Source organism: Epinephelus moara, chromosome 17 (genome assembly GCF_006386435.1).
Source record: "Epinephelus moara isolate mb chromosome 17, YSFRI_EMoa_1.0, whole genome shotgun sequence".
Taxonomy (NCBI): Eukaryota; Metazoa; Chordata; class Actinopteri; order Perciformes; family Serranidae; genus Epinephelus; species Epinephelus moara.
Window position 1 is genome coordinate 19,843,011 of NC_065522.1, and position 21,353 is coordinate 19,864,363.

Consider the following 21,353-nt stretch of genomic DNA (forward strand, 5'->3'; position numbering starts at 1 on the left):
CTTTAAATAATACCTTTAGTTATTAGGCCTTGATCACACAGAAAGCATTTGGCAGGTTGCAAAACACAAGACGCCACTAGTAAAAAAAGACAACCACCCCATGACGTCCTTATGCTAACCTTTTTGTGTAATCGATCTACTGTTTTTTACCTCAGTAATTAGTATCTAGTAGTATTAGTATAAAGTTTCTATCATCGGGCCGTATAGCTCTGGGTATCCAGCAACAGTTACCACCAGTTTCTCCACCATTGTTAACCAACTGTAAACTTGTTGTTGTGACCACCACAGAAGGCCCGTCTCTCAAATCAAGATCAATCAATCAAGATGACGAAAAAACTCCAATCTGAGTTCAAAAGCTCAGGGAGCTCCGGCAAAAAAGCCAGGTGACTAGAGTGCAGAAACGTGAAGCATATTGCAATGCAAAAAACGTTAGCAAAAAGCTTAATTCTCATTAAAAATAATTACAAAAAGGCACCTCCAGCTGCTAAATACTTTCTGTTAGTGATGGCCAAATGAAGCCTCATGAACCACTTTCTTTATTTTCTGACCCCATCAGACGGCGCTCTTGGTTTAAAGATAAAGGCTGAAGGACTGGCAATGAAGTGTGCTTTCAAACCTTTGTTGAACAGACAGCGCCATTTAGTGGCTTCAGAAAATAAAGACAGTGGTTGAGGCCTCATTTGGCCATCACTACTTTCTGTGTGATTGGGCCTTACATGGCTTCTTGAATACTTGATTGGTCAGTTACGGCATTCTATATTCAGCAGACTGTTGCTATAGATGCAGTTCTGAGCTTAGCTTAACAAAAGCAATAAAAACAATTTTGTACTGTATTATTAATTTCTTTAGTAACGGCTTTGCATTGAGGTCTTGCATGTATCAAATGTAACAAGTAATAAATATAAATTTTACGGAGTAATTACCTGTTTTTTGAAGTATAGACCCTTTTACTGTTAGTAAACGGTATGATGTTTTTGGTGGGCTTAACAGCTGGAGGCTTTGTGGTTGATTACTATGCTAATCTTACAAAGGAGGATGTCACTTGAACAGTTTCCTCCGTTTTGTTTTGCTATCAAAGCTAACATTAGCTAATGCGCTAAAAAGTTAGCGTTATAACCTGATATGGATTGTGAGCATTTTTGATGATCGACTCCGTCCAGTCCTTTCGTCTTATCGCATTTAACCATAGTTGTCTTTGTTTTTGTTGACGGGCAGTGGCAGCTGGTATGAAATTTGAGTTTTGAGCCATAACTCTTTCTATTCTGGCTCCCAATAACACAACAAAACCACATATTTAAACTCCTATGTAGCCTACAGCCCTGTGGTGGAGAGTCTTGTTTAGCCTCCAGCTAACAAACTGACGTCATTGTGACGTTGGCCCTATCTACAGTATGTCACAAATCACTGTAAGGACTCTTGAGGTGAGCTGCTTCTGCACGTCCCCCATCAAATCCAAATAACTGCTGTCAAATAAACACATCTGCTTGTCCTTTGATAAATGTGTTGTATTCAACACCTGCTGTTTTTTTTTCATATGACTCATAAAAACAAGCTTGAATAAATGCAGGAGTTTATTAGCTGAGACTGTTATGTGACGTGTTTGTAATATGGCTTATTGCTGTCAAAGTGAGTCATTCACAGATGGTCTCAGACACTTCTGCCCTCACAGTTTGTTGTAGTGAATCAGCTTCTGTGCCTGTGAGATTTCTAAAAGCTTTCCATGCATTTCATCATGTCTCCCATGAGACCATGTCAGAGTGAAAATAGTAAACTCTGAGTTAAAAGGATCACACGGAGAGACTTATCAGAGATGTATAATCTCTACAAATACTCAGAAACACAGCATCTTATTTTTTAGCACAATCCTGGATCCCCCCCTTTCAAACAGTGCAGTCACACTAGCTGGTGGCAAGTCAAAGCATGTGTTTTATACACTGTTGTATCTGAATCTTTCATGACCACCCCGGCGCAGTGTTATGTAACAGCCTGGTGTAGAACGTCCTGATGTGTTACAGCAGCCATTATTAATTTACCATCTGGCTGGGGGGAAAAGCTGGCTGAACTTCTAATTTTGCACAGATCCCAGGACTCCTGCTCACACAGGAAGATCTGGAAAACCTGCAGCTTTGTCAACCCTTTAATGTTTCTTTATTTTACACATTCAGACAAGATGTTAGAGACAATTTGGGAAAGATGATAATGTAGTTTTCCTGCTTCTTTGTTGGGCATACTTCCTGCCAGTTTGCTGTGATAGGCTATGATATTAAAACACCATAACAGTGTTTTTGCATGTTGTTGCCTGTTGTATTTGCTGTTTTGCCAAAATTATGTTATTATTGCCTTAGCACAATGTATATTTTTCACATAAGACACATTTTTATTACCTACTTTATCTCAATTAAGTCTGCAAGTTGATTTTGTGCCATAAATGTAAACCAATGGCTGTCCTGGAAAAAATGGCAATATTAGAGTTTAAAAATCTCCAACCTATCCTAATGTTTTGATTATATCTTTTTTTTATAAAAAAAAAGAGAAATCAGTAACAATCTGTTGTTTGTTTTCTAATAAAAGGATGATTTGTGAGGTCATACAATTTGATTAATAAAGGAATCAGCTGTTCTTTACACTACCTTTACAATCTAAATCTTGCAACATGCATAGTCATCATGGACTTGCATTTATAGTAGGGCCACCCCCAACTAAGACTTTTCCTAGTCGACCAACAGTCGTCATTTAGGGCCATTACTCGACTAGTTGCCCATAGTGATGGCCAAATGAAGCCTCATGAACCACTGTCTTTATTTCCGGAAGCCACTAGATGGCACTGTCTGTTCAACAACAATTTGAAAGCACATTTCATTGCCAGTCCTTCAGCCTTTATCTTGAAACCAAGACCGCCATCTGGTGGGGTCAGAAAATAAAGAAAGTGGCTCCTGAGGCTTCATTTGGCCATCACTAGATTTTGGGCGGGGCAACACAATGGTTTGAGTTGAAGGTGTGAGAAAGAATAGTATCAGTAACATTGTTAACACTGTGCTACATTACAGAGAAATACAAAACCGTACTAATGAACCTTCATTAATATAGGCCTATAATTGATCTACAAGTGCACGTCACACACTGAGCGAGCCGCCTGTTAATGACGCTGTCGGCAAAGCAGTAATGATTGCGCTAAGCGGCTAATGGGCATGTAGCTACTTACATGGTTCAGGTGATTTGGTTGACTATTAGGGGGCAGTCCTAATTTAAAGCATAAATAAAATCATGTTAACACTATGCTCACTGTTCACTGTAGACAAATGTATATGCACTCTCCTTTAGTGCTCTGAATATTTAGGAGCAAATATTAATGGCAGCAACGCTAACTGCAAAGCTAGCCGTTTCTCTGCAGCTGCTGTTGAAGCTATTACAGTCTGAGTGTATGCCTGTGTCCCTGGGGTTCTCACTGAGTGACTTACATCATAAGGTCATGCCCACATACAAATGTGTGACTCATCAACTGTTGAGTTGTTCACTTAAGGAACACACAAGGCCTACATGGGAATGACCAAACAAAAAGACTCAGTCAGAGGGTCAGATTTAGACCAGTGATGGAGAAGAGAACAGCACGACAAGTTCTCTTACGTTAATGGTTTACTCAGCCCTTTTCAAAGTCCCAGTGCTGGCCATGGAAGGGTGGATGACACATATGGTAGAATGGTAGAGGGAGTGAAGAAGGACAGCACTGGGTGAATGTATATTTATATATCTAAATCAAAATCATGGTTTAAAAACAATCCATCACATTCAACCAGATGTGCTGAAATTCAACTTTAAGACAGCCTTTCCTGAATGAAGGCTTTCAAGTGCTGTATGTTTTAATTGTCTTAATTGACAGGAGTTCTCTCAAGCAGTGTTTGCTGTTCCCAGCTGAGCTCAGCCTGTGGTTCAAATCAGACCCTTAATCTTCATTAGATTTGTATAATTTCATCCATGATTGCTCTTTAATTGAAGAGGAAATAATAACTTGGATTTACATCCGCCTGTCTTATCAGTTGTGTTTACTGTTTACAGTAAGGTTACCAAGTGTAGAAACCCAACAGACTCATGAAGTGAAGAGGTCGTTAGACTTTGATGAACGGGTTCAGTGTATCCTGCTCTCCAAAATTGCTAAACTTCAACTTTTGCTGAAGAGAAATGAGCAGGTATAGAAATTACACAGAGGACATACTGCATATGGAGTAACTTTTGGCACTGAAAAAGGCTGGCAATTAAAAAAGTTCCACTGAGAAAAAAAAAGAAACCACAGGCATCAAAATTATTTTCATTTCTTTTAATAGTTGTTGCATTTGGATGTGTTTTTCAATAATACGAATTATAATGTTCAGATCTTTTCTTCATGTCACTTTTAAAAGTCTGTGGATCCCAGAGAGATATTTTTCCTTAGTATGCAGATTATATTGAACAGAGTATTAGTTCAGGCAGGACACAATGTCAAGCTCAGCTCACATCCCAGCTACATCAGCTGATCTCAAACAGCCCAATCAACTGATGGAGCAGCTGATTGATGGAAGGGAGTCAGCTGATAGATCACATGATTCCTTTCTATGCAACCAGTTGGCAAATCTCATTCAGGGCGCCCTATTTAAACTGCTCTAGCCTGCCTACTGTTGCTGCTTCTTCTGCAAGCTGCTTTGCAACCCGCCTCCACCCCAGCTCCTCCTTTTCATGCTGTGTCTGACTTATCAATGTCATTTCTGGTTGTCATTGATGCTGCTCTGTTCTGTTCCTGGGGGGTCTTTGCTGCTGCCCTCCCTATTTTAGGCTTTCCATGTAGGCGCATAGAAGGGCAGGGGGGTGTGCTCTTTCCACCTTAGGCTCCACAGAGGCACGTGGAAGGGAAGAGAGGTGTGCTATCTCCACCTTAGGCTTTCCATATACACGCGTGGAAGGGCAGAGAGGTGTGCTCTCTCTGCCTTAAGCTTTCTGTGTAGGTCCAAGAAAGGCAGAGAGGCCTGAGAACAGAGCCATACTGCCAAACATAATACTAAAAATGGAAAAAAAAGGTTATTTGACCACAGTGGTCATAACTGAAATGTAATTTACTCTGTCACTGCCCCTCCACTCAAGCACCCCCTATCCAGTAAAAACAGGGACATAGCGTTAAAACCGATATCAAATTAGGAGATCATTACTGAAAAACAAAATAATTTTTAATGCCCATTTTATTTTTTAGTAGAGCTTTTTTTCCACTGCCAATGTTTCCTTTTTCAATGCTAAATTTTATTTTTTGATGCCAAAACTTACTGTCACTGATCTGGCTCCATAGACAGATGGTTGCTGGCTGGATAGTTGTATTGCATATTTGTTTCTTTGTTTGTCCTGAAAAGTTGGCACCTGATGAAGGAATTATTGATCAACAACCCAGTCAAAAGCCAAAAACTATGATAGTATCAGCTTGTCATATAGATCAGTAAGAGGCAAAACAACAAACTTCTTGCCTTTTTAAAGGGATATCTACCAATAAAACTATAAAACATCAGCAACAACCCTTCCTGATCCTGGTCACAAGCATTAGATGTCAACACCCAACACGTTCTCATCCCAAATCGTCACATATTACCGCTTTGTCAGTGGACTTTCATGTTTAAGTATTACATGCTAGGTATCCTCCTGTGTCTACTGTTGACGTTCAGGGATGCCACAACAAACACTGAGACGTCAACGAAAGCACATGGTTAGGTTTGGAAAAAAAACTTTTGATTTGGCTCTATATTCATACAAAAAAGAAAGTCCAAGGTTTGTTGGACCCATCCACCACCCCTCCTTCTTGCCATATAAGTAGTGATGGCCAAATGAGGCCTCATGCACCACTGTCTTCATTTTCTGAAGCCACCAGATGGCGCTGTGTGTTCAACAAAGGTTTGAAAGCACACTTCATTGCCAGTCCCTCAGCTAGTGATGGCCAAATGAAGCCTCATGAACCACTTTCTTTATTTTGTGATCCCACCAGATGGCGCTCTTGGTTTACAGATAAAGGCTGAAGGACTGGCAATGAAGTGTGCTTTCAAACCTTTGTTGAACAGACAGCGCCATCTAGTGGCTTCAGAAAATAAAGACAGTGGTTCATGAGGCCTCATTTGGCCATCACTACTCTCAGCCTTTATCTTTAAACCAAGAGTGCCATCTGGTAGGGTCAGTAAATAAAGGAAATGATTCATGAGGCTTCATTTGGCCATCACTACCTATATGGACTTTCTAGCTCTTTGTATTAAGCTGTCACCAGCAGCATTTCAAACTGAAAATGCCCAACAGTGTATCATACCACCGGGACAGGAGCAATCTGGCTACGTTATGAACTGATGTTGCCCATTCATGTATCATACCACGACAGAAGTTGGCTTCTGGCGTCAGTGTCTGACGATCATTGACAAATCTGTGGTATTTGACGACTTAGGAAGGAGAATGGGCTGAAACACCACATTATGTTCGTAGAGAATGAAAGTTATGTATTTAGCTGTATTTCTTATGTACTGTACATATATTTATAGGAATTTTTGTTGACATGAAAATTGGTCATGATAGAGTCCGTAGACTGTATGTATTTAATGGATTTGCAGTGGACAGTAGAGAAATAGACACAACAGGGGCCGAGCAAAGAGCTGAGAGTGAATTTTCCAAGTAGCTTGCCCAACACTGCTTTTTATATATATATTATTTTCACTGTTAATTTATTCAAAATTAATTTCATTATTTGTACTGTTTTTGTGGTGGATTGAGACTTGTGCTGTACCCCCACTTTATACACCTTTGCCAAGTACATGTTGTAAGTTACACTATTACAGGTAGAATTTGTCACTTTTGCTCTTGTGTCAGGTGGAATTTGAAACCAAGCATTGAGAACTAAAGCATCTGCCAAATGAATAGATGTAAAAATGAAGTAACTTTTGAGAAACAAAGCTGGCTATAGTCACTGTACTGTCCTCAGTACTGTTATAGCTTCAACGGATGCAGCAAAGAGAGAACCAATGTGAGACTGGCAGGTTTGCAACACTCTTAAGACGTTTTAGACAAACCTGTCTACTCGTAATAACACCTGCCGCTCAAGTCTAGATTTACCAAAGCAACCAATATAAAGTCTAGCATACATCGAGTGGTGTTGAGTGAGCATGTAGGCGGCTACATTACAAGAAATGTGACCCCTCTACTGCACTGCGAAACCACCGCCATCCCCTAGCTCATCATTTGGTGCCCCAGCCAAGTGCAGCAGGGACCCAGAGCACGTTTTTGACAACTCACCATGGCACTCTGCCCTCATCTTGTGTCACCTGACAAGCTGACACTGACTGGGCATTGGGAAACTGCAATTGCACTGCTGACCTCTCACTTGGCTCTGCATGCCAAGACTTCTGGATGGGGTCAGGATGATAGCGAGGGAACAGATCAGGAAGGGTGAAGTGGTGTCAGGAGACTAAGTCAGGACAAAATATCCACATGGAAAGAGAGTGGGAAAGAAAGGATGTGGTTGTGAGAGAGGGAAAACACCCAGGAAGCAGAAATGAGAGACGCTGAGGGTGGACAGGACTAGGAGGAGACGATTGCTGTGAAGTGTTAACTTGCGTGTCATGTGTCTTCTTCCATTCATCAAGTCTGCCTTCCCCTCCTTCCCTTTCCACACCCATTCCTATATGTAACGGGCCTTCTTTTCTGCTCCTCAACATGCTTTCTTACACACCCTTATATAGCTGTGGGACTCCTTGCTTTGCTTCCCACCCCGCTGCAAGCACCCATAACTTCACCTCTCTTATAAATACCCCAGTGTTACTAACATGGCCATGTCCTGTTGTAACTAGTGATCGCCAAATGAGGCCTCATGAACCACTGTCTTTATTTTTTGAAGCCACAAGATGGCGCTGTCTGTTCAAAAAATGTTTGAAAGCACACTTCATTGCCAGTCCTTCAGCCTTTATCTTTAAACCAAGACCTCCATCTGGTGGGGTCAGAAAATAAAGAAAGTGGTTCATGAGGCTTCATTTGGCCATCACTAGTTGTAACAGGGAGGGGAATATGGGATGAGCTTTGGGGAAGTTCTACTTTAAAAAATCACTGCCTTGTCTTTTTTTGGGAAGAAAAACTTTGACTTGTGTATGAAGTTACTGTAATCTACCGCATGTAAAATCCTGATTTAGTCATTACCAACTCAACGCAGCACAATCAGAAGTAGTGTCTCTGCACTGCAGCAAAATTTTATAAATGTCGCTCCATCTATAAATTGCAGATTTTTAAGACATGTTTTCAAAATGGTTGTGTTTCTCTTTAACTTGACACACTTCTGCTTCCAGGCGGTGATTGAAAGAATTCAGAAACATCTAATTATTCAATCACTGGTGCACGCTACACTCAAAATCACTCAACAGTCGTTTGATTTCTTGTGTAAAGCCCTGTTCACACCCTGCTAGCATTACCTCAGGACCTCTGATACTGTTGTACAACAAAGACAGTGTCTCAAAGGATGGGAATATATGCAGAGAAAAACAAGGTAACCTTTTTAAAGTCAATATATATGGGAAAAAAATTGCTGAGATGCAAGGTTATCTGAAATTTTGTCAGATGACCTTTGTACTTATCTAAATATGAAACAGACATGACAAATTTGAGCAAGCTCAAGCAAACCAGCTGTATTAAGAATCAATAACACGAGGTCCTCATGTAATGATAGCCTGGTAACACTTTAAGTCCTACTGTATTTAGCATTTATAAATAGTATATTAATATTTAGATTTAGTCACATTTAGTCAGATATAAATTTATACACTTGATTCCATAAGTGGAAGCTACTGTATAAACATATAATGCTTAACAATACAGTAAAACACAGTAATAATTATAATAGAATAATAATAGAAGTTAAAATGGCTAAGTGTGCTAAAAGTTATTATTTAATATATGTATACTGCTTAATGTGATGCCATTTGTTTTAACTTATAAAAGTCAGTATATGGGCTGCCTTAAAATATTACACTGACTGAATTCGAAAAGACAAGTTGAGGTAATTTTATAATGATTCAACCTTTCTTTTCAAATTCATTCAGAATCAGAATCAGAAATACTTTACTGATCCCCGAGGGGAAATCGTTTGTGTTACAGGTGCACCTTACAAGAGTAGAAAGATAAGTGAAAATCTAAGAAATCTAACAAGATTATTTACAAATATATAGTTCAAATAAACAGGATTATTAACAAGAAATAAAAATAAATATATATATATTTTAACCTAAACAAGATTATCTACAATATATATATATAGTAACCTAAATTATTCATTCATATATTTCCATAACTGCTTACCCTTTTAGGGGTTGTGGGGGTAGCTGGAGCTAGTGATGGCCAAATGAAGCCTCATGAACCACTTTATTTATTTTCTGACCCCACCAGATAGCTGTATTGGAGGCTGAAGGACTGGCAATGAAGTGTGCTTTCAAACATTTTTTTTGAACAGACAGCGCCACCTAGTGGCTTCAGAGAATAAAGACAGTGGTTCATGAGGCTTCATTTGGCCATCACTAGCTGGAGCCTATCCCAGCTGACACTGGGCGAGAGGCAGGGTGCACCCTGGACAGGTCACCAGACTATCACAGGGCTGACACACAGAGACAGGCAACCATTCACACTCACATTCACACCTACGGACAATTTAGAGTCACCAATTAACCTGCTTGTCTTTGGACTGTGGGAGGAAGCTGGAGTACCCAGAGAAAACTCACAATGACACAGGGAGAACATGCAAAGTCCACACAGAGGGGCTCCCCCACTCTAGGTCTAAACCAGGAACCATGTTATTAACCACAATGTTAACCACTGCATCGTCAACCTAAAATTTTAAGGCAGCCCAAACATTTTTTTTTTTTTTTAAAGTTGAAACAAATAGTTTCTTGTTACAGTGCTTAAATGCTTAATACATTGGCTTAAAATCAAGTGCTACCAATGGTGGTGTGTGAATGGGGCTTTAGTTGTCCGATCACAATCTCAGTGTTTAAGTTTGGACCTATTTTGTCTCCTGTGAAGGCCACTCCCATTTGTTGTAAACCTGGAGGCTGTGACTATTGTGCTTTGCCCTAAAGCGTTACCTCTTCTTGCAGTTGATCACAAGTCAAGCAGCAAATATCTTTCAGGTATGTTAAGGTCTGCCTTTTTGTGCCTGTAAAGCTGGGCTGCGAAACACAGATTCTTCTGCCGCTGCGGTATCTGCTGATTGTTCTCTTCCACTCCTTGACTGCAGTTTAGTTAAAAAGCAGATGAAATTACATGAAGCAACAAACCAGACGTCACAGAGAGACTGAACTGCTTTCAGAGTCCGGCAGCAGCAGCTTGGGCTGTGCCAGTTTGGGTCTATATTTTCAGTCAGAGAGTTTTTTTTGTTTGTTTGTTTTTTCAAAATGGCTATCATCTAATCTATTAATCAAACTTTAACACCTATCCACCCGCACACCCAGTCATCTATGCAGCCATCCGTGATAGTAAAGGGTCACGTCACCCAAATCACTTAATTTCCTGACTTACTAGCAATGTCGTAACTTGCAGGTAGAATTTTTGCCATCACCCCATTTCAACAGAAGTGAATTTTATTTCATTTTTGTGGCTCAAAGTATTGATAAATTACTTTTGAGAAACTGAGCACAAGTTGCTCAAATAAACCCATTCACTTCCATTGTACTGTGGTGGGACATAACTCAGAGAAATGTATATCTTAAAGGGATAGTTCAGCATTTTGGGGAAATACGCCTCTTCAGTTTCTTGCAAAGAGTTAGATGACGACTGATACCACTTTCATGTGTGTGCTTTTGATATGAAGCTAAAGACCAGGCACATTGGGAAAGTTTGCCTCACTCTTGCTGACAGAAACCCAACTGCTGATTTTTTCCACCCAACCTTAACCAAGAAATTGACAGCTATAACCATTATGCAGTTAGCTTCGTTTAGTTTAGTGTCTTAGACTGCTGTTGGAAGGGGACTTCCCATTCTCCCGACGGTTCAAAATTCCAAAGCCCCATTAGGCCCTGATCACACAGAAAGTGTTTTAGCAGCTGGTGGTGCCTTTTTCTTATTGTTTGAATGAGAATGAAGCTTTTTGCTTACGGTTTTTACGTTGCAACATGCCTTGCGTTTCTGTGCTCTCCAGGCGCCTGGCTTGAGATAAAAAAAACTTCAACTCAGGGCGGAAAAATGCCCCATGTCATCTGTTTTGTTGTCATCTTTTTCCCATTGTCCAATCAGTGGGCCTTCTGTGGTTGTCACGACAAGTTTACAGTTGGTAAACAATGGAGGAGAAACTGGTGGTAGCGGTTGCTGGATACCCAGAGCTATAAAGTAGTGATGGCCAAATGAAGCCTCATGAACCACTTTCTTTATTTTCTGACCCCACCAGATAGCTGTATTGGAGGCTGAAGGACTGGCAATGAAGTGTGCTTTCAAACATTTTTTTGAACAGACAACGCCACCTAGTGGCTTCAGAGAATAAAGACAGTGGTTCCTCATTTGGCCATCACTACTATAAAGCCCAATGATAGACAGCGGGTTGTCAAACTAACTCCAGAGTCATCCTAAAATATGCCTGGAAATGGCCATCATGGAGGAGAAGCTTCTGGACCAACTGGTGGTACACCCCATGACCCACCCTCTTTTTAGGGTCTCATGTACCCACGCAGATCTCAGTTTCCCTGTGCCCAACAAACTGTTTACTGACAGCCTCTCACCCTCAACCAGAGCTACAGTAAGTACCCTTAACTTTCGTCCTTGTCTCGCAGCGTTTTCCCGGACGCCGCCTAGCACTGTTAAACTATAACGGCAACCAGCCACGTATCATGCCGACGTTAAATGACACCTTTTTCCGTTGGTTTTGATGATGCAAGTCACTGCCCAAGTGCTGGATTTCAATGACTTTTGAGTGAGAGCGGGCTCCAAATGCAGCTAGGAAATGCTGCAAAGGGTTGCTGACAATACCCAGGTTCAGTGGCTCAAACTCCACTGGATAACTAAAACTAGCTGCAGGGAGTGTGTGTTTTTGGAAAAACTGGAGTTTGGAGCGATGGGCATTTGTTTTTCGGATAATGGACTATCAGAGAAATGGGCTTTCAGCTTCTTTTTTTTTTTGACAAACGGGGTTTCGGAAATTTGGCCTTCGGAACAATAGTATGGTTCCGCGAGAAGTCTGCAGAGAGGGCTTCCTGCCAGAAAGGTATTTCTTGATTAAGTTAGGGGAAACAAAATCAAGGTTTGGGTTGAAATTAATAGATTTCGGCCAGAGAGGGTTGTCTGGCCCACTAGGCAAACGTCCACTATGTGGACATTAAAGCGTATTCCCCAAAATACCAAACTATTCCTTTAAAATATCAACAGATTAAACTATCTGCATGGCTAGACAGAACTAGCAGTGAGAAAATATGTAACTTTTCTGATTTGGGTGAACTTATCCTTTAAAATAAAAAAAACTTTACCCTGAATGGAACCTTTCCCATCAGCTGCTTCATGCCGATTATCTTGCTTTAGTGTTTCAGGGCAAACAGGCCAACGCTCCTAACCAGATTACAGAGAAACTGGCCCGGTGTCCAACCATGAGCTAATGTCTCAGGACTCTGGAGACCAAAAGAATGGATAGCATTAAAAACGGCCTGTGAAGAGCAACATAGCACAAATGATACCATACTGCAAAAGGTATTTGTGCTGGTGCTTTGAGGCATTTGTCCGCTTATGAATGTTATCTATTTCACAATGCTGCTTTGCAAGGCGCTACATAATGCTTTTAACTCCTTTCATTTGGTGTAACCTCACATTTAAAGGGGCAATCATCCCTTTGCAAGACTAAAGCAGTCAAACAGAAATTGTAAACTGGAAAACAGTTGTATATGCTCACAACTGTGAAAAATACAGTTTATTATTGCTTGTATATTTATGTATGCGCATGTATGCAACAGCTTTACTTTTGCAAAGTGTGAGCTCCTCTTCTTTCCACCACACCTGTTGCAGCGTCTCTTCCCCCACGACATAGTTGGCTCAAGTTCTGCCCCTCTTGTTCTTCTGGAAACCCCGCTGTCTGTGCTCCTCTCATGCCGGCTATGGGGGCTGTCAATTGTTGGCTTCGGTTTCACTCCGATTTAGAAAGTGCAAGGCTTTTGCTTTTAAGGCTTTGAAATTAAGATGAAATGTCAAGGGGTTACTCGTGTAAATGAAGCTGAAAGTATGTTTTCAAAGGAGTTCTGAGATTAGGGAATGTCTATTACGGACAGATGAGTGGATCACTAACATCAGTCAGAGATAGAACCAGAATACATGTGATACTAAATACAACTTTCTCTTTATCCCCCTCACTCCTCCACTTCTCTCTGTCTCTCTCTGTCTGTGTCTCTCTGTCCAGCTTGCAGCCCAAGTTCTGGGCGATTTTGATGATGAGGACATTGGATTCGGCCTGGTGGATGAAAAGAAGGACTCTGCTGTTGCCAAGAAGCTTGGTAAGCTTGCCAATCGGTGACAGAGACCTTGCTGGTGAAAACATAGCCTAATTGTGGGTGACACCAACAGAAAGAAGAACGCTGGCTCAGTGTAAATCAGCTCATTCCTTCACCACTTTTCTCATGGTCTCTCCCAGGGCTGATTAAGTGCTACTCAGCAGTTCCTGCAGATTTAACAAGTACTTCTTTATACCAGTAAATAACAAAGAGCTGAATAAACTATAACTGTCTCCAGTCATACAATCAGTGTTCAATTAGGATGTATGGGGCCAGATTTAATGTACACTTACTGTACACCTGTTCAGTGTTACTCCATAATCACTAATGAATAAATAAACACATAACTGACAAAACAAAAGCAAGTTTCACTCAAGATCTAAGTGTAAGTAACAACAAATGGGATTCAAACTGTAGTAAGGGAGTGATAGACGATATATGAAACAAGCCTGCCCTCAAGTGTTGACCAAAGATATTACAGCTGCTTTGTGACAACAGGTGCTGCAGCTGTAAACCCCAAATCATGGGCAGTATTTACTATGTGTAAGAAAATTTAGGTATATAAATATGTTAAATATTGTCATATTTAATACTATGCTAATGTGCTTATATATATATTTTTATAATACACATAGTTCCTTTTGATTGACTGGTTTGACCCAGGGAAAATTGCAATAGTAATCATTCAAGGTTTATTGTGATTAGTGATGGCCAAATGAAGCCTCATGAACCACTTTCTTTATTTTCTGACCCCACCATGGCACTCTTGGTTTAAATATAAAGGCTGAAGGACTGGCAATGAAGTGTGCTTTCAAGCCTTTGTTGAACGGACAGCACCATCTGGTGGCTTCAGAAAATAAAGACAGTGGTTCATGAGGCCTCATTTGGCCATCACTAATTGTGATCTCTTGGGACAACCAAATATCATATTAAAAGTATACCATAATAAACTTAGTGGATCAAGGTACATTCAGGGCCTGAAATTTGGGGCCATTATGTCACAGCATCACACAAAGAAGTTCATAGCTCTGCTTCTGAACATGATATTTTCATATAATTTATGTGTAAGCATTAGTTTTTTAGGATGTTCTTTCACAATAATATTCCTTTCTTTATATCCTTAATTATTAAGGATATAAAGACAGAATTTTTTTTTTTTTTTAACCCTTTGAAACCTGGAGTGACGTCACATTTCTTGTGCTGCTTTAGACGTGTTTTGCAAGTATTTAAATCTTTGAATCCTAAGCAAATTGGTGCAGTAACTTTAAAAAACATGTGAAAAAAGGCAGTGAGCAACTTGGTAAGAAATGTTCCACAAAGTGCAAAAAAAATTTGAATTAATACAATTATTTAAGAAGGAAAAAAAAAAAAAAACTAGGAAAAAAAGAAAGAATCTAGGGAAAAATTATATTTATAATTATTATTACATTTTAAAATTATGCTAAAGAATTATTTTAATTTTTAAGCATTTTCTTGTTTTTAATTCTTTTTTTTTTTTTTTACTCATTTCTTGCTAATTTATTCTGTCATTTCTCCTTTTGATGCTCATTGCCTTCCTCCCATGTTTAAAAAAAAATCAAGACATTTGCTCAGGTCTTAAAGGGTTATTAAATAAGTTGACTATTATTAATATATGGAGAAGGGGTGGGAATAAATACATTTGTACTTCCTCCCACTCCTTTATGGACATGTAAATCAAATCATGTTTTCATGCTTCCTTTAGTAACCTGTTTTTTTCACGTCTGTCTACCACTGTGTAACTGTTTTGTTTATTTGCTACATACATGTTCTAAATAAACTGCTACCAACTAATTAAATAACTAAGTGTCTTCTATATAAGCCAGCAAATATATGTAAAGTCCCGTATCTCTATTATCTGTTATGAATATTGCTTACCACTGCAACTTTCTCTTGTCAGGTCTGGATGAGGTGGAGAGCATCTACATCTTTGCCGACAATGAGATCATTGAGTACGATGGAGAGCTGGCCTCCGACACCCTGGTCGAGTTCCTCTATGATGTAAGTCGCTCGGATAGTGCCAAGTACTGTGGTTTAATTCAGACTATGTTTCTGTGATAACTTATACATGATAGATTTACTGAGCCCAAAGCAACAAACTGCCTCATACCGCTTGTGGAATTATGTCACTCAGATATCAGGACTGACATAAATATCTCTTGCCAGGTGATTGAAGACCCCGTGGAGATCATCGACAACGATCGTGAGCTGAAGGGTTTCCACAACATGGATGAGGTCATCAAGCTGGTTGGCTATTTCAAGAGCGAGAAATCCCCTCGTAGGTGGAGGATGATGATCTGAAGACTCAAACATATCACATGCAATTGCTCTTTAAATCAACTTTTAAATGAAGTTAATGTTGTGTTTTCTCTTATGTTTCCCACCCAGACTTCATTGAATACGATGATGCCGCTGAGGAGTTCCACCCCTTCGTCAAATTCTTTGCCACATTTGATCCCAAGGTTTAAATTATTTGTTTGAATATTTTGACTGAATTTACATGTTGTAGCATCTACTCTGGATGTTTGCCAAAATACATTTTCGAATTGTCTTTTAATTGTCATATAAATGAATATCATTTCAGATTGCCAAGAAGCTGAAGCTGAAGATGAATGAAGTTGACTTCTATGAGCCCTTCATGGAGGAACCCGACACCATTCCAGGAAAGCCCTACATCGAGTCCGAACTCGTTGAATACATTGAACAGCATGACAGGTGAGACCCTGTGTGATACTAAAATAACACCAATAACATTTAATCCTTTTTAGGTTACATAATTTCAGTGGTGGACTGAAATCAAGTACATTGTACATACATGTTTGGAGGTACTATACCGTGCTACTATCTACCACTACATTTGGGAGGAAATATTGTACTTTTTACTGCACAACTACTGCACAGGCCCAAAAACCACTTTGTTATAGTTGGGAAAAGATCATGTTTTGGCTTATAATACAAGATTTTGGGGGCATAATCCCAGCAGGAAAAGCAGCAATGTCTTGGTAAAAATGCTGCAAAACAGCTATGATTGGAGTCTATAAAGCCAATATAAAACAGGTTGCTACAAAACACCCATGTTTGGAAGCTAAAAAGCAGATGGAACAACATGGATAGGTTACAATATAACACCCACTTTTGAAAGCTTAAAAGCTAATGAGAAAACATGGTTGGGTCACTGCAAAACACCAATGTTTGAAGCCTAAAAGCTGACAGGTTGCTACAAAACACCCAGGTTTGGAGCCTAATAAGCTGATGGAAAAACACTGATGAGCTGCAGGAAAATACATAGGTTTGAAGCCATACAAGCTGACAGGTTGTTACAAAACACCTGCTTTTGAACCTAAAAAAAGTGGAAAAACACAGACAAGTCGCTATAAAACACCCATGTTTAAACCCTAAAAAGCTCACAGGTTGCTACAAAACACCTTAGTTTGGAGCCTAAAAGCCGTTGCAAAAACACTGATGGGTTGCAACAAAACAACCAAGTGTGAGACCTTAAAAGCTGATAGCTTGCTGCAAAACACCCAGGTTTGGAGCAAAAAAAGATGATGGAAACACAGAAATGCTAAAACACAACTTTCTTTTCCCGTTTGTTCGTTTCTCCATTTTCCTCTGGCAAACGGGCTGAATGATGCCAGTCCTAAAACCACATTCTGTGTAAACATAACCAGATCTTGACCATAGAGGTGGCAGATGAGAAAACACTCAAACACACAAATTAGTAATTTTTTTGAATGTATATATGGGCAAAAAGCATAATATTTTATTCAATAAGTATTTTCCTATAAGTTTTTGGAGTATAACAAGTACTTTTCCTTATGCTTTAATGTTTCAGGCCCACTTTGAGGAAGCTTGAGCCTCACAGCATGTATGAGATTTGGGTAAGAGTTCTTTATTTTTTATCTGATGAAAAAAACAACATTTTTTTAGCTGTATTTTTTAGCTGTATTCATGATTTCTAAAACTTACATTTCTTATCAGTCAATCTAGAACAGTCTTATATACCTTTTTGTGTTCACAGGAGGATGACATTGATGGAGAGCACATTGTTGCCTTTGCAGAGGAAGATGACCCAGGTACATTCGACCTTTATTTACAATTCTAGCATTGATGTAATCCACATAGAGATCAGTTTGACAATCAAATATGAAGCTAATATTTTAGGGTACCTGACATTTGAACTTTTCTTTAGACGGTTTTGAATTCCTGGAAATCCTGAAGGAGGTGGCACGCGAGAACACTGACAACCCCAACCTCAGCATCATCTGGATCGACCCCGACAACTTCCCCCTGGTAGGAATACCCCACACTTAAATTGTGCATCTATATACTTCAAAATCATTGATGCTGTTCATCTTATAGTTGTCTTGTGTTTCTTGTAACTGCTTTAAAAAATAGAATCTAGTTATTTTCAAATCTCCTAAAAAATAGGTTTACCATGGCCAAAATGATCATTGTGAAAACATAAAAACAACTGCTCTGAATGTCATTCATATTTGTATCAGGATAAGCCTAACCATCTGTCTGTATTTCTCTTCCAGCTGGTGCCTTACTGGGAGAAGACCTTCCGCATTGACCTCTCTTCACCTCATATTGGTGTGGTTGATGTTGAAGACGTAAGCAACTTCTCTCAAACCTAGGATTAAAACTGATTTCAGGATGTTTGGAATGTTGCTCAGTACAGCAAAAACTTCCCATCTCAACATATTTTGTGAAGTAATTGTTAAGACATGTTCAAGTATTTCAAAATTTCTTGAAGTGGCAAGTGACTATTAATACTGATCCTTGATCCTACTGATCACCATGGCATTTGCAGATTCTGTGCCAAACATCCGATTGAAAAAGTTGAGAAAAATGCTCAAGCAACCATAAATTATTCAACTATTTGACACAGTACAAAAACACTACAAACAATCCAATCCAATCAAGATTTAATTATCCTTTCGAGCCCAGCCGCCCTCTCATTAGAATACGTGTCATCGGGCATTTAAACATGTGAGGACATTGTCACGTTGCATACTGTTTATACCTGAAGACGCCCCACTCGCCAGCAAGCATAACCTTTTCTACCTAAACCAAACTTCAATCAAAAAAGACCAAACTAAGCATACAGGCAAAAAGCATTCTCTGTCTCAACATAGCACATGGGAATCCACCGATACTTGCAGTGTAACTCCTATAACTGTACATCCATGGACTTCCTGCAGAGAAATACTCTATTAGTTCTGGGTATGTAGTTTTTGAACAGAGACCTGGGGGCCGAGAGAATAAGAGGATATTACCCTGCGTATTAGGAGTCTGAGTCTGAGAAAAAATAACTTAATTCACTGGGCTGACTGGTGACAACTTTTAAGGTGAAACGTTAACATGTAATGTTACTCAATGTTTGAGTTGACGTGAATCAATCCCCACACCTTAAATTTCACTGTGACAACTTTGACCACTACTTTAGTTTTTATTGTCTCTCTTGGATGACAGACACTTTTAGTAATGAGTGGATCTTAAAGCATTTAAAAACAATAATATTAATTTCGACTGGGTTATGTTAACTGCATATATTGTAATCCTCACTCAGAGAAAAAAAAAAAGCGCTGTGGAGCATTGTTCCTGTGGGCTCCAGCCGGCTCAGTTTGCCTGAGAAGGACTAAATGCAGAAACCCACTATTTTGAAATATCCCAATGAGAACAACTCTGTCTGTTCTATTTTTTTTTCTGAAAATGTCGGCGTGCAGCCTCATTGGCTGGAAATGGAGGAAATACAGTGAGTGCTGGATGGAGCAGTGAGTGACAACAACCCTGTCCACATTTAAGAACACTGGTTGTGGTGGAAACACTTAAAGGACCTAGGGTCTAGGTACCATGTCTGAAGGGTTCACTTTTGGTTCCAGAGGTACCGTACCAAAAGTGTTTGGTGGAAACAGGGCCGAAATCAGTGGTTCCCAACTGGTCCAGCCACGGACTCCAGATTTCTCCACAGTCATTTTTAATTTTTTATTCAACCTTTATTTAACCAGGAAGATCCCATTGAGATTAACAACCTCTTTTCAAGGGAGACCTGGCCAAGATAGGCAGCAACAAGTACAAAACACAGTTACAAATTACACAGATAAAACACAAACAAATGAAAGAAAAAAGTATTAAATTTATAAGCAGATTATGAAAAACAAGTACATGTAGTGGAGTTGGCCTCAAGTTTTCTCAGTTTGGATTTAAAGGCGCTCAAAGAAATTAACCCTGTTAGTTTCTAGTCATTTTGTAACATATTCCGTGCTAAAGGTGCAGAGTAGACAAAAGCCTTTTTACCCAATTCAGTACGGGCATATGGAACAGAAAGCAACAAGTAGTCTTGAGAATGAAAGCAGAAAGGACTAGTGATGGCCAAATGAAGCCTCATGAACCACTTTCTTTATTTTCTGACACCACCAGTGTCTGTTATTCTTTCACTCTACTACAGGAAATGACACTTCAAAATTAAAGCTTGTGCTTAAAATTCACTGTACTTCAACAATAAAGTGTATTTTATATATTTCATCCCATTTTTTGAGCTGTAAACTGGGCATTGTAAATAATTTTAGCATTTTGTAAATATCTATGTGTGCCTATCGCTGGCAGGCCGACAGCGTCTGGATGGAAATGGACGACCAGGATGACATGCCCACAGCTGACGAGCTCGAGCAGTGGATTGAGGACGTTCTGTCTGGAAAGATTGATCCAGATGATGATGATGAGGAGGAGGACGATGACGATGACGACAATGATGACGATGATGACGACGATGATGATGACGACGACGATGACGACGATGACGATGATGACGAGGATGATGATGATGACGACGATGACGATGATGACGATGATGATGATGACGACGATGACGATGATGACGATGATGACGACGATGACGACGATGACGACGATGAATAAATGTTTACCACCATCCTACACTTCACTATAATTTAGCCAGAAATGGCAAAACCCAAAAGTAGCACCAGTTTTTTTTTTTCTAACATCTTGCAGCAAACACACTTTGTGTCTGTTTGCTTCCTGTATGGTTTCCTGTAAGGGACAAACATATGAACCTATGGGAAACTTTACTGTCAGTAGGGGAAGGAGATTTTTTAAAGAAGCAGAGGATTTGCATCTCTGTTGACGATGGGGGTTGCAGCTTAAAATGTTCTATATCCTTTGTTACTGTATTAAAATATGCTCACATCTCTCCTCTGAGCTTCACAGTGAATGTGAGCAGCATGTGTGAGGCTAACAGAGGCTGCATTTTCTATCTAATGTCACACACCGGGGTTCAGCCCTTTCTCATTTCTCCATTTTACTGTAATCCTGTTTCAAGGACATGTTTTCTACTTGACGAAGAGAAGAAACAAACTCTTTCTTGAATTATTTATAAAGAGAGTAAATCTAAACTCACTGGACAGTCTTAAGATTATAACAATCTTGGAAAACTATGAAGATACTGGGAAATAAAGAAATTACAAAATAAATTGTTTCTGCTCTCATATTAAAAATAAAAGACAAAAATATTTAAAAACCTGTTTGTTGTTGTCATTGCTATATAGTATATGTGTGTGTGTGGTCTACAGGCAATGAGGTTTAAGCACATATTTAAATGTGTTGTATTTTTCAGTTATTACATGTAATTATATATGATGCCATAACACATTTGACTCGCCTTGTGAGAAGGTAATTATATATGATGCCATAACACATTTGACTCGCCTTGTGAGAAGGGTCCAAACACCCAACAGCTTACTCAGCAAACATCAGGGCTCTGACGGGTAGCTGAGTACCAGAGAAGATGCCAAACAGTGTTGCACTTTGTTTTTTTGCTCCTTGACCTTA

The 21,353-nt window shown here is 39.5% G+C and overlaps 1 protein-coding gene across 1 annotated transcript in view; it reads left to right on the forward strand.

Moving 5' to 3' along the window:
• Positions 1–21,042, forward strand: part of casq1b (calsequestrin 1b) — a 40,313-nt gene extending 19,271 nt beyond the window's left edge. The window contains exons 2-11 of the mRNA XM_050067782.1: positions 13,391–13,484; positions 15,400–15,500; positions 15,666–15,777; positions 15,888–15,961; positions 16,084–16,214; positions 17,335–17,380; positions 17,521–17,575; positions 17,692–17,792; positions 18,041–18,115; positions 20,112–21,042. Coding sequence (XP_049923739.1) covers positions 13,391–13,484; positions 15,400–15,500; positions 15,666–15,777; positions 15,888–15,961; positions 16,084–16,214; positions 17,335–17,380; positions 17,521–17,575; positions 17,692–17,792; positions 18,041–18,115; positions 20,112–20,423 — 1,101 coding nt within the window. The 3' untranslated portion in view covers positions 20,424–21,042. The remainder of the gene's footprint in view (positions 1–13,390; positions 13,485–15,399; positions 15,501–15,665; positions 15,778–15,887; positions 15,962–16,083; positions 16,215–17,334; positions 17,381–17,520; positions 17,576–17,691; positions 17,793–18,040; positions 18,116–20,111) is intronic.
• The last annotated feature ends 311 nt before the right edge of the window (positions 21,043–21,353 follow it).